Source organism: Neoarius graeffei, chromosome 2, assembly GCF_027579695.1.
Source record: "Neoarius graeffei isolate fNeoGra1 chromosome 2, fNeoGra1.pri, whole genome shotgun sequence".
In the NCBI taxonomy this organism is placed as follows: domain Eukaryota; kingdom Metazoa; phylum Chordata; class Actinopteri; order Siluriformes; family Ariidae; genus Neoarius; species Neoarius graeffei.
In genome coordinates this window covers 28,042,402-28,059,373 of record NC_083570.1, presented here as the reverse complement: position 1 = coordinate 28,059,373, position 16,972 = coordinate 28,042,402, and the positions used below count along the sequence as shown (strand labels likewise).

Here is a 16,972-nt window from a genome sequence, read left to right as displayed (position 1 = left end):
CGTCAACTCGGAGCTTAGCTCTCTGTTCGAGACATACAACCAAACGACACATGGTGGAAATAAATTTTCAGTGTGTACCAACCAACACAGCTTTGCTTATCAATGTGCAGCTGATATCCTGCATAACAGGAGCAGAGGAAGGAGCCTGGTGTGTTGGTGCAAAGTTGCTCACATGTCGCATTGCCACTCCCACACTCATCTACCTCTGCAGAAAGACAGAATGGCAGGACAGGAAGGGGGACAAAAGAAACAGTGTTGCATGGCATGGACTATAGATATCTGATAGACCAAAGTACTGTGTTTCTTCACAAATACATTTGTGTAAATTTTGTGTGTGTGTGTGTGTGTGTGTGTGTGTGTGTGTGTACCTGTACAGTTGTGTAGATCATCTGCCAGTGTGTATCCTGCATTGCATAGGCAACTGTACCCTCCTGGCAAGTTGGCACAGTTATGCTCACAAGGGCCGTTGCTGATAGCACATTCGTCTACATCTGTCACCACATGGCAACAAACACCAACAACAATGGAAGAAACATTAGTTTACAGTTTTCTTCACATTTTTTGAAAGTATTATGAGGACCATATTAATTGCAAGATAATTGTACCAACAGAGTTCTTGTGCGATCTCTAATGATCATACACAGTTCCAAGTCATTTCCTGGTTGTTCTCTGTCTAAACTGCTCATGGACCTTAAGTAATTACTTAATGGCAAGGCTTCGTAATTACGAAGCCTTGCCATTACCTGGTGTTGAGCCATTTATCTTGATATTGCCAGTTTTGTGCATGATGCTTGCTCTTTTACTTTTGACTTTGCCTTTTGGATATCCCTTTGGTCTTGATTGCTGTCTTGGATGGTTTTGGACATTGGACTGTTTATATAACTAATATAAATGTACTGGAATTGTGGGCTTTATGTTTTTACTAAAATATCCTGCAAACAGATTCTCATACTGTGCCTGAGTGTGTAGTGTTGCTAAAAGATGGTAATAGTTATCACTAGTATTGTTAAATAGAATAAAATATGGCATCCAACAAGCCATTAGAACAGAGTTAATACTCCTTGGCAGAGATTTTATAAGCTTCTTGAACTGTACTGTATAAATAAATACCAAAAGTTACTCCCTCAGTTGTTTTTACGATGATGGTAGAGTGCGCTATGTAACACGACGGTCCAAAATATTGCACAGATCTTCAATTGAGTTGCGATCTGGTGACTCCAAAGGCTATGGCCTTTGTATTGTATAGACCTTTGTATTGATTTGCAACAACATGTCCTACTAAGAGTCAAGTGGACACAAACTATATAAATGCCCATAGCACATTACAAGCCAGCAGTTTTAGCATTAATTTGTCATCTATCTGTATTTCAACTTCATTTGGATATTTTTGGCCAATACACAAGTATGCATTAAGTGAAGCAATATATGGAATCATGGAAAGATTTTGATAAATGATAAAATAAAAAAAAAAAATCAACCTCAGACCTTTTGGCCTTAATGTAGTTTGGGTTTGTTTGGAAACTTTTAACATGCATTTTTGTTTTAGCGTCTATTTACACTTGCCATATGCAGCTGATCAAGTGCATGCTCTTGGATTAACATTCCTTGACACTGCTATCTGGGACAGTACATATAAAAAGTCATTTAAAATTCAGTGGTATCTCCAGAAAATGGACATATGATCAGCCCCAAAGCAACTGAAACATAGCAGAGACTGACCGTAACAGGAATGACCATCTCCACTGTAGCCCTGATGGCACTGGCAGAAGTATGAGCCCATCACATTTCCACAGCGAGCATTCACATTGCAGTTATGAAGCCCTGAGACACACTCATTCAGGTCTACAAAGACAGCGACATCATATACAAAATACTGACATGTTATCATCAGCATGTTTAATTCACAGTGTTGGCAGAACAAAAAAAAAAAAAAAAAGGTCCAAAAATACAGTGTAAAGTATATGTATCAGGCAGGGTTCCCCACTTAGTTTTCCCCAAGGGCCAAAGTATGTGAAGTGTGCCAAGCCAAGGGCCAAAACATCCAGGATTTTTTTCCATTGCGCCAGTAAAATTTGATTTATTTGCAGATGATGTTGTTGCTGCTATCATCATCATCATCATCATCATCATCATCATCCATCCATTATCCTTAACCACTTAAACTGTGCAGGGTCGCAGGCAAGCTGGCTGATCATATGATCCCAGCTGACTTATGGGCGAGAGGCGGGGTACACCCTGGACAAGTCGCCAGATCATCACAGGGCTGACATAGAGACAAACAACCATTCACACTCACATTCACACCTACGGTCAATTTAGAGCCACCAATAAACCTAACCTGCATGTCTTTGAACTCTGGGGGAAACTGGAGCACCCAGAGGAAACCCACGCAGACACAGGGAGAACATGCAAACTATACACAGAAAGGCCCCCCTCAGCCACTGGGCTCAAACCCAGAACCTTCTTGCTGTGAGGCAACAGTGCTAACCACTACACCACCATACTGCCTATCCTCATTATAATAATAATAATAATAATAATAATAATAATAATAATTATTATTATTATTATTAGTAGTAGTAGTAGTAGTAGTAGTAGGAGTAGTAGTAGGAGTAGTAGTTTGTAGAAGTAATAATTTAGGCCTGGGCTTCTCAAAGGGTTACACAAGAAAACAAGAAAATAAAAGCACTCTTGAAAACAAAATAACTCCAAAGACAACCACTTAATTATTTAAATGTCTTTATACACATTTATACAGCCACCAACACTGAAAAATTTAAATCCTGGCACGTAAACACCTTTTTATGTCTGACTCAAGCCAAAAGCATTTTAATTTACAGCACCCATATAGACGCCTAATATAAAGAAGACATTGAGAAGGGAGCAGTAGTTCAAAAAGTCCCAGGTGTGTGGAATATTTAACAGTTATTCCACAAAATCGAGTCGTACAGGCGCGTAGCACCAAGTCGGCTATAAGCCGAGGTGTGTAGCGCCAAGTCGGCTATAAGCCATGTACGACAAGATTGAGTGGAATAACTGTTTTATTCTATCCACATTCACTGGATTTTGAGAAACCAAGCATTTTTATTTTTTGCAAAATCGATAAAAGCTCTGTGATGATCTGACGACTTGTCCAGGGTGTACCCCGCCTCTCACCCATAGTTAGCTGGGATAGGCTCCAGCTTGCCCGTGACCCTGCACAGGATAAGTGGTTACAGATAATGGATGGATTGATGGATGGAAATTTGATGAATAAAAACTTTATACAAAACGTCCAACAAAATCATTTCCAATTCAACTGTAAACAAAACGGCAGAATGACAGTAGCAATTTGTGAAAAATACTATAATAATAATTCTTGAAAAAAAAAAAAAGATATGTTCTTCCCAGGGCGGCACAGTGGCGTAGTGGTTAGCACTGTCACCTCACGGCAAGAAGGTCCTGGGTTTGAGCCCCGTGGCTGGCGAGGGCTTTTCTGCGTGGAGTTTGCATGTTCTCCCTGTGTCTGCGTGGGTTTCCTCTGGGTGCTCCGGTTTCCCCCACAGTCCAAAGACATGCTGGTTAGGCTAATTGGTGGCTCTAAATTGACCGTAGGTGTGAATGTGAGTGTGAATGGTCGTTTGTCTCTATGTTAGCCCTGTGATAACCTGGCAACATGTCCAGGGTGTACCCCGCCTCTCGCCCATAAGTCAGCTGGGATAGGCTCCAGCTTGCCTGCGACCCTGTAGAACAGGATAAGCAGTTACAGATAACGGATAGATGGATGTTCTTCCCATCAAATCCTTTTATTCCATATTTTGTTGCTTCTTTTTTGTATCTTTTGGGGTTTTCTTCTTCTTCTTCTTTAGGGTTTTTTGGTAGTTGGCAAATCAACTTAAAAATGCATTACCATCACTGACTGGGTTGGAGTATGGAACAGGAGACATTGGGAGGAAAAAAACTATATTCTTTTAGCTGATTCTGTTTCTTTTAAATACTTGCTAATAATTTTTAAGGTTTTGTTTTTGAGTAGAGCTTTTATTTTGTCCTCGGTTGGTTCAGCAACACGCTCCACTATTTTGTTTTTCTCTACTCATGGTACATGAGCTGATAGCCTAGTAGTAGAGTAGCCAATCAGAGTGCGCAATTACTCATATCCAGTGAATGTGGATAGAATAAATTCTGATATTCTGAATAGCAAAAAACAATTATGAATAGCACTAGAGCAAGTGGCACACAGCAGGAAAAGGCAAAAAGATAACCATGTCAACTTTTCTACATATCAACATATATTTTACATATCGTTGTATATCATTGCTATTTTTTGTTTGTGTTGATCTGATCTTGGAGGGTAGTTGGCATTGCAACTGGCAGCATGCATAGTGTTGAAGTGCTGTTTGAGATTATCTGCTTTGCAGACAGCTACAGTCTGCATGCAGATCACGCATGTCGGGTTAGCATTGGCGTGGTCCAGTAAAATAAAACAAAACTGATCAGTCCAGTCAGATTTGAACTGACGGTCCTGGTCCACTTTGTGCATTTTCATGCAGGTCATGTTGTTCTTCGTTTAGGACAGTTAATTTTATTATCATCTGACTTACTTGCAATATTTCACTTAGATGGCAGGCAGCTTAGCTGGTGTACGCCTTGACTTACGTATTTTACGTCTGCGCGCGTGTAGGTTGAAGGTCAAGTGTAGGGTGAGGTCAAAATAACAAAGCAGTGCGCACTTTATTTCTCATGTTAAGACAGGTGCGTTAGTGCCAGTGGGTTGGCCTAGACATTTGGCTCTCCGGCCCACGGGCCACCTATTGGGGTTAGGTGCTATAAGGTGTGGAACCTGTACAGAATCTGCATAGGATATATAAAGAGGAGAATGAGTGCAAGCAAAAAAAAGTGTGAGAATTATATATATATATATATATATATATATATATATATATATATATATATATATATATATATCTTACCTGTGCAGTGAGTCCCATTGCCACGGTATCCATGTGAACATACACACTTGTAGCTCCCAAATGTATTCTCACATTCCCCTTGATTAGTACACACACCTTCCAGCTCAACACACTCATCAACATCTAGAAACAAAAAGTATTGAAATGTAAGGACAATGACCATCATTCATCAAAGAAGCACTGAAACAACAGATCAAGCATATGAACAAATCTGCAGCTGACTCATGATACTGCTGTTATGACATCAAAACAAGCCGTGATCTGAGCACAAATGATGCATCCACTTCTGCTGCGTGGAAACAAGCCTCCACCCATTTATTCCTTAATTACATTAAATTTACATGAAACACACCACCTTTCATGGAGGAGTGTAATGCCAAAAAACAGGCATTAAAATTGAACTACTTTCCGACTTCACCTGCAAATATACTAAGTAACTTTAAAAACGCACAATGGAATTCAACACGATATCACTTTAGATCCATGCATATATTTGAAATTTATGATATTGTATGTAATGCACACATCTTGAAACATCGATAAAGGACATTTATTGTCAGACTCGAATTAATTCACAATAAAAAAATTCAAAGTGACAGTTGGTCCATGTTCGGACCGTCATGCTGGAGATTCTGGGTCTGTGTCGTCCAGGGGTCTCAGCAGCAGTGACTGAGGGTGTCAGGAATCTGTCACGGAGGTGAGCTAGCCTGATGTGCTGATCCTGAACTGGCGTCGTGACTCGAGGCTGACCAGGGCGTGGACGATCCCTGGTGCTCCCTGTCTGTCTGTAACGCTGACTCAAACGGGAAATGGTCGAATGATGAATACCGAAGTGCCGGGCGACCTCTGTCTGTGTACTTCCGGCACGCAACATCCCGATGGCCTGTTCACGTTGATTTTGGCTTAGGCGTGGCATCTTCAATAATGACAATTTTCCCATCATTTCCCCTGGGTATTTATAGACAAGATTGTGTGTGTACAGTGTATGCAAAATTTGTTTGAAAATTAAAGCCTGTCCATGTCATTGACTACCCGAGTCATATTGTACGTTATTGAGTACAACTCCCTTAAATTCTGATTTGAGCACAGATTTGGAACTTATTCGAGCGGAACGAAGTTATTTTTCCATTGTGATATATTTCTTTTCTTCTTGAGATAAACTCAGCACGAATCAGCAAGTTTTATCAATGTGCGTTTTTAAAGTTACTTAGTGTAGTTACATGAACTCTACTACTAATTCTATTACATTTTTATTCATTTTGGATCTTGATCACTCTGATTTGAAAATCAAGTGTTAAACACTGTTAAATATGATATTTTTTGGTACAGTATAACTGGCATAGACAGAAATCAAAATAACTTTCATTTCTACCTCTAAGAAATTCCACCATTTTAGCCTTTTATGGAGTTTTGTAGGCGTCAACCAAAAGTTTTTCTGTGTATGTGCATGGTAATTTGTGGGTGATTGGCATTCATCAAAATCTACATTTTCAAAAAGTTTTGCAAATCCAGCAGAAGCATTTTGTTTGGTTTACACACGACCTTACTAAAAGATTGATAAATGAGGCCCAATATCTGAATTGTAATAAGTTTTAATTATTATTAAAGTCTTCTGGGATAACCATGTGTCAGTAATCTTACTGTAATTACATATAAAGTATTGCATAATCATAACTACTCAGAACTATGCAGAGGCAGAAAATAGTAAAATGCCACAATATTGTATGAACAGGCTTCAAGACTTCACACACCTGGTTTATGAGCTATTTATCAAACCCTTCCTGAGTTGTGTGCTAGTGGCATGTACAGAAAGTAATAGAAGGGACAGAGTATACCATCTATCTTTTCCATTCTACATTTATAGGTACACAAACATATGTGGATACACATACACACACCTATACAGGCTGCCTTGTCTTCTCTGAAGCCAAGCTGACACACACATTTGTAGCTTCCCTCTGTGTTCACGCAGATATTCCCGAGCTCCCTTCTGCAGCTCTCTTCAAAAGTACACTCGTCAACATCTGCATGAAAGAAGGATATATTCGTATGGGACTAAGATAACACATAAAAAGCTAATAATTCTATGCATAGAAATTTTACTTAGCAAGGAACTCACCAACACAGTTGTGTCCATCAAGTCCAAAGACAAATCCAGTAGGACAGTAGCAGTGGAAGGAACCAGGGCTGTTCTTACACACTGCCCCTCGCCCACACGCCTGTAGACCAGTTACTGCAGCTAATGCACACTCATCTATATCTACAACAAATACATAACATTATTAAACAAAGCACTGGCAATTATCTAAAGGTTGTTTAGTTGCTGTGTAACTATACTTATCCCATAGCATTATTTGAAACATTTGACCAAAAAGAAAAAAATCATATTATTTAGCTTGAACAAATACAGTGAACAGTTAAGCGACGTGCTGCACCCTGGTTGATGAAGAACAAGAAGTGCATGTTTAGTTTAACGTGAACAATTAGCTGACAGTGCTTTAGCTGCTGTGTAACATTATCCATTTAATGAATCATACCATTATCAAACATGATCATGGAATGTAACAGAAGTCAGAAATGATGTGATGGATGATGGTCTATAAAATTGACTTAATTATTAAAATGTTCTGCCTTCTGCTATTATATAATTCTATAATCTATACATGCCATAAATAAATAAATATTGTTTTGTGCATTTGAGTGACACTATTAAAAAAAAAAAAAAAACAGTATGTATAATTTTATAAATTCTCACCCTGACAACCACCAGAACTCATCAGATAACCACGAAAGCAGCTACACATGAAGGAACCTGGGACGTTGGTACAATTGCTGTGGTAGCCACAGGGTCCTTCGTCACTCTGCTCACACTCATTAATATCTTTCATGAAACAGAAAGAACAAGAGAAAGCATGTTCAATAAGAAGTCTTCATCGTTACATGCAATGTAATCTTGTCCACTAGGGACAGTGTTGCATGAACCACACAAGTGTGTTCACGTTTAGCTCATATTATTAACCATCTCTATCTGTTATTAACAATCAGCTAGAATTAATAAATCCCCTGAAAGAAACTACAGGCAAGTGATGTTATCTCAATCTTCAATGAGAGATATTAAAGTATATAATCCAAGAAATCATACCAAATTAACTTACATTTTCAAACGTATCCTACTCTGTTTACAAATACCTTTTTGTAAATAGATTACATAATCCAACTACCACAATACAATTTTCAAATCTAAATGCACTTCTAAAAGTACACTTATGTGCACGTCACAGCTGATAAGGTTTAGCAAAAGAATAATTAACACTTATTCCACGAAATCGAGTCGTACATGAGCTGACAGCCAATGAGGCGCATAGCACCGAGTTGGCTATAAGCCATGTTTGATGAGACTGAGTGAAATAACTTTTATTATATCCACATTCACTGGATTTTGAGAAATAGAGCATTTTTATTTTATTTTTTGCAAATTTGATAAACAAAAATTTTATACAAAATGTCTGACAAAATAATTTCCACTTAGAATGTAAACAAACCAGTGAAATGACAGTAGGAATGTGAAAAATGCGATAGTAATAATTCTTGAAAAATAAAAAAGATACATTCTTACCATCAAATATCTTTATTCCATATTTTGTTGATTTATTTTTGTATTTATGGGGGTTTTCTTCTTCTTTAGGGTTTTTTTGGTCGTTGGCAAACCAACTTAAAGGTGCATTACCGCCACCGACTGGGCTGGAGTGTGGAACAGGAGCTATTGGGGGGGGGGGGGGGGGGGGGACTACATTCTTTTAGCTATTCCTGTTTCTTTTAAATACTTGATATCAATTTTTGGGGTTTTGTTTCTGAGCAGAGTTTTTATTTCGTCCTTGGTTGGTTCAGCAACACGCTCGGCCATTTTGTTTTTTCTCTACTCACGTTATATGAGCTGATAGCCTAGGAGTAGAGTAGCCAATCAGAGTGCATGATTGCTCATATCCAGTGAATGTAGATAGAATAATGTCTGGTATTTTTTTATGCCTTTATGTGTAGGATGTGTATATATCCCCTTTGGACATAATGTGTACAATTGTACACATGAAGGTTCATAGCACTTTTTCCTTGTGTCAGAAGGGGATAAGTCTTACCCTCACACTCTCCAGCCCCTTTCTGAGTGTATCCTACAGCACAGGAAATGTTGAGATCCTTCACAGGCACTAGATCGTTAACTAGGCTGGTAGTTGGGCTGGAGGTCAGGTCTAAGTAAAAAAAAAAAAAAAGTGAGGTTTGGTTGACCAGATTGATTGATTGATTGATTGATTGATTGATTAACGCATGAATGAACACTGAAAGCATGTGTATCTACATACAGTGGTGCTTGAAAGTTTGTGAACCCTTTAGAATTTTCTATATTTCTGCATAAATATGACCTAAAACATCATTAGGTTATAAGACCATCTCTAAAGAGTTTGGACTCCACCAATCCACAGTCAGACAGATTATGTACAAATGGAGGAAATTCAAGACCATTGTTATCCTCCCCAGGAGTGGTCGACCAACAAAGATCACTCCAAGAGCAAGGCGTGTAATAGTCAGCGAGGTCACAAAGGACCCCAGGGTAACTTCTAAGCAACTGAAGGCCTCTCTCACATACCCCTTTTCCACCAAATCAGTTCCAGGGCTGGTTTGGGGCCAGTGCTAGTGTTGGTTCACAGCTCTTCAACTTGTGAGCCAGCTGAGAACCAGTTTGCTTTTCCATAGTTTGGGGTGCTAAGGGGAGCCACGTCATTACGTCGCTGTATACGTCAGTTATGTCGCTGCGTTTGCATAAACTTTGGCGTGAACATCGAAGCAACAACAACAACAACAACGGATGACTTTGCGTTTGTACAGCTGCTGCTTCTCGTCGCTTAAAAATGGCGACCTTTCGCGGTCATGCTATTGTTGTTGGTCTTAACAACTCCGCCCCCCCTGCTGACATAAGCGGGTCTTTCCTCTGGCCCAGCAAAGAGTTGGTGCTAGCCTGGAACCGGTTTTTCTGGCCCCAGAGCCAGTTCTTTGTCAGTGGAAACAGAAAACCCGGTTCCAAACTAAGCACTGGCCCCGAACCAGCCCTGGAACTGCTTTGGTGGAAAAGAGGCAACATTGGCTAATGTTAATGTTCATGAGTCCACCATCAGGAGAACACAATGGTGTGCATGGCAGGGTTGCAAGGAGAAAGCCACTGCTCTCCAAAAAAAACATTGCTGGTCGTCTGCAGTTTGCTAAAGATCACGTGCACAAGCCAGAAGGCTTTTAGAAAAATATTTTGTGCACGGACGAGACCAAAATAGAAGTTTTTGGTTTAAATGAGAAGCGTTATGTTTGGAAAAAGGAAAACACTGCATTCCAGCATAAGAACCTTATCCCATCTGTGAAACATGGTGGTGGTAGTATGATGGTTTGGGCCTGTTTTGCTGCATCTGGGTCTGAATTATACCAGCGAATTCTAAAAGAAAATGTCAGGACATCTGTCCATGAACTGAATCTCAAGAGAAGGTGGGTCATGCAGCAAGACAATGACCCTTAGCACACAAGTTGTTCTGCCAAAGAATGGTTAAAGAAGAATAAAGTTAAATGTTTTGGAATGGCCAAGTCAAAGTCCTGACCTTAATCCAATCGAAATGTTTGGAAGGACCTGAAGCAAGCAGTTCATGTGAGGAAACCCACCATCTCACAGTTGACGCTGTTCTGTATGGAGGAATGGGCTAAAATTCCTCCAAGCCAGTGTGCAGGACTGATCAACAGTTACTGGAAACATTTAGTTGCAGTTATTGCTGCACAAGGGGGTCACACCAGATACTGAAAGCAAAGGTTCACATACTTTTGCCACTCACAGATATGTAATATTGGATCATTTTCCTCAATAAATAAATGAACAAGTATACGATTTTTGTCTCATTTGTTTAATTAGGTTCTCTTTATCTACTTTTAGGATTTTTGTGAAAATCTGATTATGTTTTAGGTCATATTTAAGCAGAAATATAGAAAATTCTAAAGGGTTCACAAACTTTCAAGCACCACCGTATCTGAGTGTTTACCTGTGGTAGAAATGTTCTGTCTGATGTTGATATCCAGAAACCTGGTGTTCTCAATCTGATTCTGTTTATGAATAAAGCCATATCCAGAAATGTATCTACAGTGACTAATTTGCATCTTGATTATCAGATTTTTTTATTCTGATAAACTGAACTAGATACGTGCATTTCTAAGAAACTCATCAATCACACAGCTGAAACTTTTAAACAGACCTGGTACCTGGCCTGTGTATCCGTAGGACTGAGGACCTCATTGTCCCCCTGTCCACTGATGAGACTGTTCTGGATTGCCAGCAATAAAAGCACAGTTGGAATTTCCATCCTGGGGCAACAAGAGAGTTCAGATATTTACGCAGTGTGAAACAAACTGTCTTTTGCAACGTGCTACACAGGGTAGCATGGTGGTGTAGTGGTTAGCACTGTCCCCTCACAACAAGAAGGTTCTGGGTTTGAGCCCAGCGGCCGACAGGGGCCTTTCTGTGTGGAGTTTGCATGTTCTCCCCGTGTCTGCGTGGGTTTCCTCCGGGTGCTCCGGTTTCCCCCATAATCCAAAGACATGCAGGTTAGGTTAATTGGTGGCTCTAAATTGACTATAGGTGTGAATATGAGTGTGAATGGTTGTTTGTCTCTAAGTGTCAGCCCTGCGATGATTTGGCGACTTGTCCAGGGTGTACCCCACCTCTCGCCCATAGTCAGCTGGGATAGGCTCCAGCTTGCCTGCGACCCTGCACAGGATAAGCCGTTACGGATAATGGATGGATGGATGGAATATGCTACACATTTCACACAGTGCTAACCCTTTTCCAGGTCTTGAGTTCAAGCCCAGACATGATGCTCAAAGGAGCCTGTTATTAACCTTCCTTTCTGTTAAGAACACCAAAGTCATGTGTAGCATGTGCTCAGCACACAAAGAAAATCTGTGTTGCTTTGTCTCACTCTCTTTCTCACTCATATACACACACACACACACACACACACTTTTTAAGTGATGTATGACTTGTATGTTACTGTTATGCCTTCACACAAATCAAATCTTTCTAACAAAAAGGAAATCTTTTGACTTTTTTAACCTCTCAAATAAAAGCTACGTCATGGAGAACTTGCCAACCGAGCCATAAGACACATTTCTATCATTATCGGGACTTGAAGAAATACATGGCACAACACACACACACACACACACACACACACACACACACACACACACACACACACACACACACACACACACACTATTTAGTAATCAGTTAACAGGTTGGAGACTCCTCGATTAATTACCTATTCCAACTGTATTGGAGGCGGTTATGCTTTCACCTCCGTTTGTTTGTTTGCCTGTTCCCAATGTAACTCAAAAAGTAGTGAATGGATTTTGAGGAAAAGTGAGCCATGGGCCAAGGAACAATCAACTAGATTTTGATGCAAATCAGAATATGTATGTAAACATAGTAAACATTTGAATTTTGTAATACGTATGTTACTTGGTGAAGGTATGCACTCTACCGAGTGCCCTTCTAGTTAAAAGTGCATTAGGTAAGCTTAGGTAGCCTAGTTATCAATTGTCACTAACTGAGGCTACAGGATAAGACAGTGGGCAATGATGATGCTATCAAAGTAAATCTGCTTTTATTTCCTTCTTGGTATGAGACACTGGTAAATCTCATTTCTCATTATCTCTAGCCGCTTTATCCTTCTACAGGGTCGCAGGCAAGCTGGAGCCTATCCCAGCTGACTACGGGCGAAAGGTGGGGTACACCCTGGACAAGTCGCCAGGTCATCACAGGGCCGACACATAGACACAGACAACCATTCACACTCACATTCACACCTACGGTCAATTTTAGAGTCACCAGTTAACCTAACATGCATGTCTTTGGACTGTGGGGGAAACCGGAGCACCCGGAGGAAACCCACGCGGATATGGGGAGAACATGCAAACTCCGCACAGAAAGGCCCTAGCCGGCCACGGGGCTCGAACCCAGACCTTCTTGCTGTGAGGCGACAGCGCTAACCACTACACCACCGTGCCACCCCACACTGGTAAATATTAATGTTATTTAATGTAAATGGGATTAGTATTAGTATGTAAAGCTAAATCCAAATGGAAAATGCACAGTTAGCCTAGCTAATTTTAAAGCTATACGGCCTTTCGATTTCATACAATTGGTGAAATTTAGTTCCCTCTGGGCGGCACGGTGGCGTAGTGGTTAGCACTGTTGCCTCACAGCAAGAAGGTCCTGGGTTCGAGCCCAGCGGCCAGCAAGGGCCTTTCTGTGTGGAGTTTGCATGTTCTCCCCATGTCTGCGTGGGTTTCCTCTGGGTGCTCCGGTTTCCCCCACAGTCCAAAGACATGCAGGTTAGGTTAATTGGTAGCTCTAAATTGACCGTAGGTGTGAATGTGAGTGTGAATGGTTATTTGTCTCTATGTGTTAGCCCTGCGATAACCTGGTGACTTGTCCAGGGTGCACCCCGCCTCTCACCCATAGTAAGCTGGGATAGGCTCCAGCTTGCCTGTGACCCTGTAGAACAGGATAAGCGGCTACAGATAAAGGATGGATGGATAGTTCCCTCTGAAATTTGGTCATTGTGATATATCTTTATTTCTGCAATATCTAAAAAAACCCAGGTTATTCTGTGGCTGGAAAGTTATTTAATTTGCGGGGATTTGCTAGCAAATAATGTGCATGAAATCGCTCGCTTCGTGCAGTCAAACAGACAGAGGAAGTCTGTGTGCGCATGTGCAGGTTTACCACCTTCTTCCTCTTTTGGGTTTTACGGCAGCTGGCATCAAGTGTTGCATTACTGCCATCTATAGGTTTACCTTGACCGTTCACTGACAGTTACATCATTCTATCGCTAAACAAACAGCTGATCGCACCGAGGTGCTCGCTGACCGCCGATATTTATTAGTTTGGTCCTGCGTTTCCTTTCCTTCGCAACATAACGTCTTTTCTTCTCGCTTTCCGTTACTGTAGTCGGTCTTTCACGTTTTATTTGCATCCTCCATTTTCCTCTCCTGTTTCAAATTTGTATCCCACAATGTCTTGTGTGAATGGGAAAAGCCCACCACGTGATGCATGACGTAGTATCTTGAATTGGGTCATGGTGAAGCAAGAAAAAATAGCAGAGAATTTAGGGTCACGTGGCCCTAAATTAATTAATTGTTCTATTTTAAAAAACTAATAAAATTGGAAGTCTGGGATTCGAATTCAGTAGCTTTAAGTCCTCTAAACAAAAATAACTGAGTGTCGGGAAAAATTCTTTTTATGACCTAAACTTGAAAAAATCTGAAAGGCAGTCTATCTTTAACTGTGGCAAAAGTGGACGATTTTGCTAAACTAAAAAAACCCCTCAGTTAAGATGATTTAATGAACATTTTTGTCTTTGCAGGTAAGGAAGTGTTAACATACACAGCGTTAAGATTTTTTTGCTCAAAAATAAACCAAACGCTTGACACCTTTCCAGTTTCTTTTCAGAATCACGATGTCTTATGACATCTTTGTTCATTTCAACAAGCTCCTGATCTCATTATTATGGGATATTTTCTTGTGAGCTGTCTGTTTTCATTTCGTGAATGCAATGCGCTTCATACAAACAACTAGGTAGATTCAACATGGGATTATTTTTTAATCATTACAACCAATTTCTGCCTGTGTTCAAGAAACTCCGCCCCCAGGATCTACAGTGTAGTGTCTCTAAAACAGGGCTTTTCAAAGTGTGGGGCGCAATGTGAGGAAAAATAAACCAGAATAAGTTACTATTGCGGACATTTAGCGAACTTCAGCTAGCCTTTGACAGAGACAAAATGGATCGATTTTTAGTACCTAAAGCTACAGTGAGTGAGGAGACAGAGTCTGGGCCAAGCAAAAAAAGAAGGATGTATGACCACGATTATTTAAAGTTTGGATTTTCATGGATTGGATCTGAAGATGCTCCACTGCCACAGTGTGTTGTCTGCCAAGAGGTGCTAGCTAACGATGCTATGAGATGTTTAAAATGTGTAAAACGATGTTTGTTTGTTTTTTTTTTAAAGCACAGATGTTTAAAATGTGTAAAAAGCGATGTTTTAAAAAGCACATATGTTTAAAATGTGTAAAAAACGAGATGTTTTTAAAAAAAGCACAGATGTTTAAAATGTGTAAAAAAAGAGGTTTTAAAAAGCACAGATGTTTAAAATGTGTAAAAAAAAAAGATGTTTTAATAAAGCTCATATGTTTTAAATGTGTAAAAAAAGATGTTTTCAAAAATCACAGATGTTTAAAATGTGTAAAATAAAAAAAAATTAAAATGTGTACAACAACCCTTTTTTTTAATACGAATGGAACATTAAGTATAGCAACAACAAACATTGTGTGTGTGTGTGTGGGGTGGGGTGGGGGCGCTGTTGTTTATTTGCTCTTTGGGGGGGGGGGGGGGGGGCTGACTCTCCCACACTTTGAAAACCCCTGGTTTAGACAAACAAAACAAGTGTTCCGGACAGGATAGCTGTTTTCCAAATGAGTTTTCTCAGCGACAGAAAATACTTTTGCGCAGACTACGGTTTAATCCATTGCTTTAAAAATCATGTTCTGTAAACATGGGTTATTTGTACAAGAAAGGAATAAACAAAATCGACGATTGCACCTTTAACTCTTTTCTCACCTTGTAAAGTCTTGAGTGAAAACCGAACAAGCTACAGTTAGTTTGACTTTCCATCCTAAACTACTGACACTCTATACGTAGATAAATATATAAATAAATAAAAATATGTTTTTAAATATATTGAAATTAAAAAGGTAAATTGGAAACTCAAATAAGGCGAAGATTTAGGCTAAGTTTTAAAACAAAGACAGCAATAGGAAGAGTACACACCTGGAAATAAAGCGACTTTCCTCGCTGCTGGCGTGAGAAGCTGCGGGAACTGACGGGCTCGTGACCGAATCCACATCCTGTACTGCATGGTGTCCTTCCCACAGAGGCTCTGCTCTACTTCCCATTGGCTTCAGAGATCAAAAAGTTCTCTGATAAAAGAAACACGTAAGGATAAATTGAGTTAAAATAAAATAGAACTAATAATATGTGCTAAGGAGTGTGATAGAGGTGTGGACGCATATGTAGGGGACAGCGGTGTTAGGTATGAGTATTAGGCTTATACTTCCAAAGAAAGTGCTACCAAAAGTAGCTAAAGTATGCTCATTTTTAAATTACAGTATAAGAGAATAAATAAGCCTTTTTTAAGGCTTAAAGCATACTCAAAAAGTCACTAGACGACGTTGTCAACTAATTTTACTCATCATAATCATTGTAGGGCTGCAATGACACGTCGGCATAATCGATTACGTAAATATAGTTATTTGCATTGATGAGTCCCACTGTGCGGCACGGTGGTGTAGTGGTTAGCACTGTCACCTCACAGCAAGAAGGTCCTGGGTTCGAGCCCCGGGGCCGGCGAGGGCCTTTCTGTGCGGAGTTTGCATGTTCTCCCCGTGTCCGCGTGGGTTTCCTCCGGGTGCTCCGGTTTCCCCCACAGTCCAAAGACATGCAGGTTAGGTTAACTGGTGACTCTAAATTGACCATAGGTGTGAATGGTTGTCTGTGTCTATGTGTCAGCCCTGTGATGACCTGACGACTTGTCCAGGGTGTACCCCGCCTTTCGCCCGTAGTCAGCTGGGATAGGCTCCAGCTCGCCTGCGACCCTGTAGAAGGATAAAGCGGCTAGAGATAATGAGATGAGATGAGTCCCACTGTATACGTTCATCCTCAATTATGGTGGCTTTGGGCAGGCTGAAAATGATACTTTATCCCAAACAGCCCAAACTCAATCATCACAAAGATGTGAATTCTTTAAACAGAGATCTCATAAAATGGTGCTCTGTATGCTTTTTAAAAATGAAATAGCGTACCAGAGCAGCACAAATTTCCCCTTGTGGGATAATAAAAGGCTATCTTATCTTCTCATCTCATTATCTCTAGCCGCTTTATCTC

General features: G+C 40.2%; 1 protein-coding gene across 2 annotated transcripts in view; it reads right to left on the bottom strand.

The window, feature by feature from the left end:
* Positions 1-15,925, bottom strand: part of si:ch211-221n20.8 (uncharacterized protein LOC100034409 homolog) — a 48,668-nt gene extending 32,743 nt beyond the window's left edge. Inside the window, exons 1-11 of one of the 2 annotated variants that reach the window (XM_060914047.1) lie at positions 15,860-15,925; positions 11,225-11,333; positions 11,015-11,075; positions 9,083-9,193; positions 7,705-7,830; positions 7,069-7,209; positions 6,848-6,973; positions 4,950-5,072; positions 1,720-1,842; positions 369-491; positions 83-205 (exon numbers count right to left, since the gene is read on the bottom strand). In XM_060914047.1, the coding sequence (XP_060770030.1) occupies positions 83-205; positions 369-491; positions 1,720-1,842; positions 4,950-5,072; positions 6,848-6,973; positions 7,069-7,209; positions 7,705-7,830; positions 9,083-9,193; positions 11,015-11,075; positions 11,225-11,332 (1,165 nt within the window). In that variant the 5' untranslated portion in view covers position 11,333; positions 15,860-15,925. Of the gene's footprint in view, positions 1-82; positions 206-368; positions 492-1,719; positions 1,843-4,949; positions 5,073-6,847; positions 6,974-7,068; positions 7,210-7,704; positions 7,831-9,082; positions 9,194-11,014; positions 11,076-11,224; positions 11,334-15,859 lie in introns of those variants that run through there. The other variant, XM_060914048.1, reaches the window with a different exon arrangement.
* Between the last annotated feature and the right edge of the window lie 1,047 nt (positions 15,926-16,972).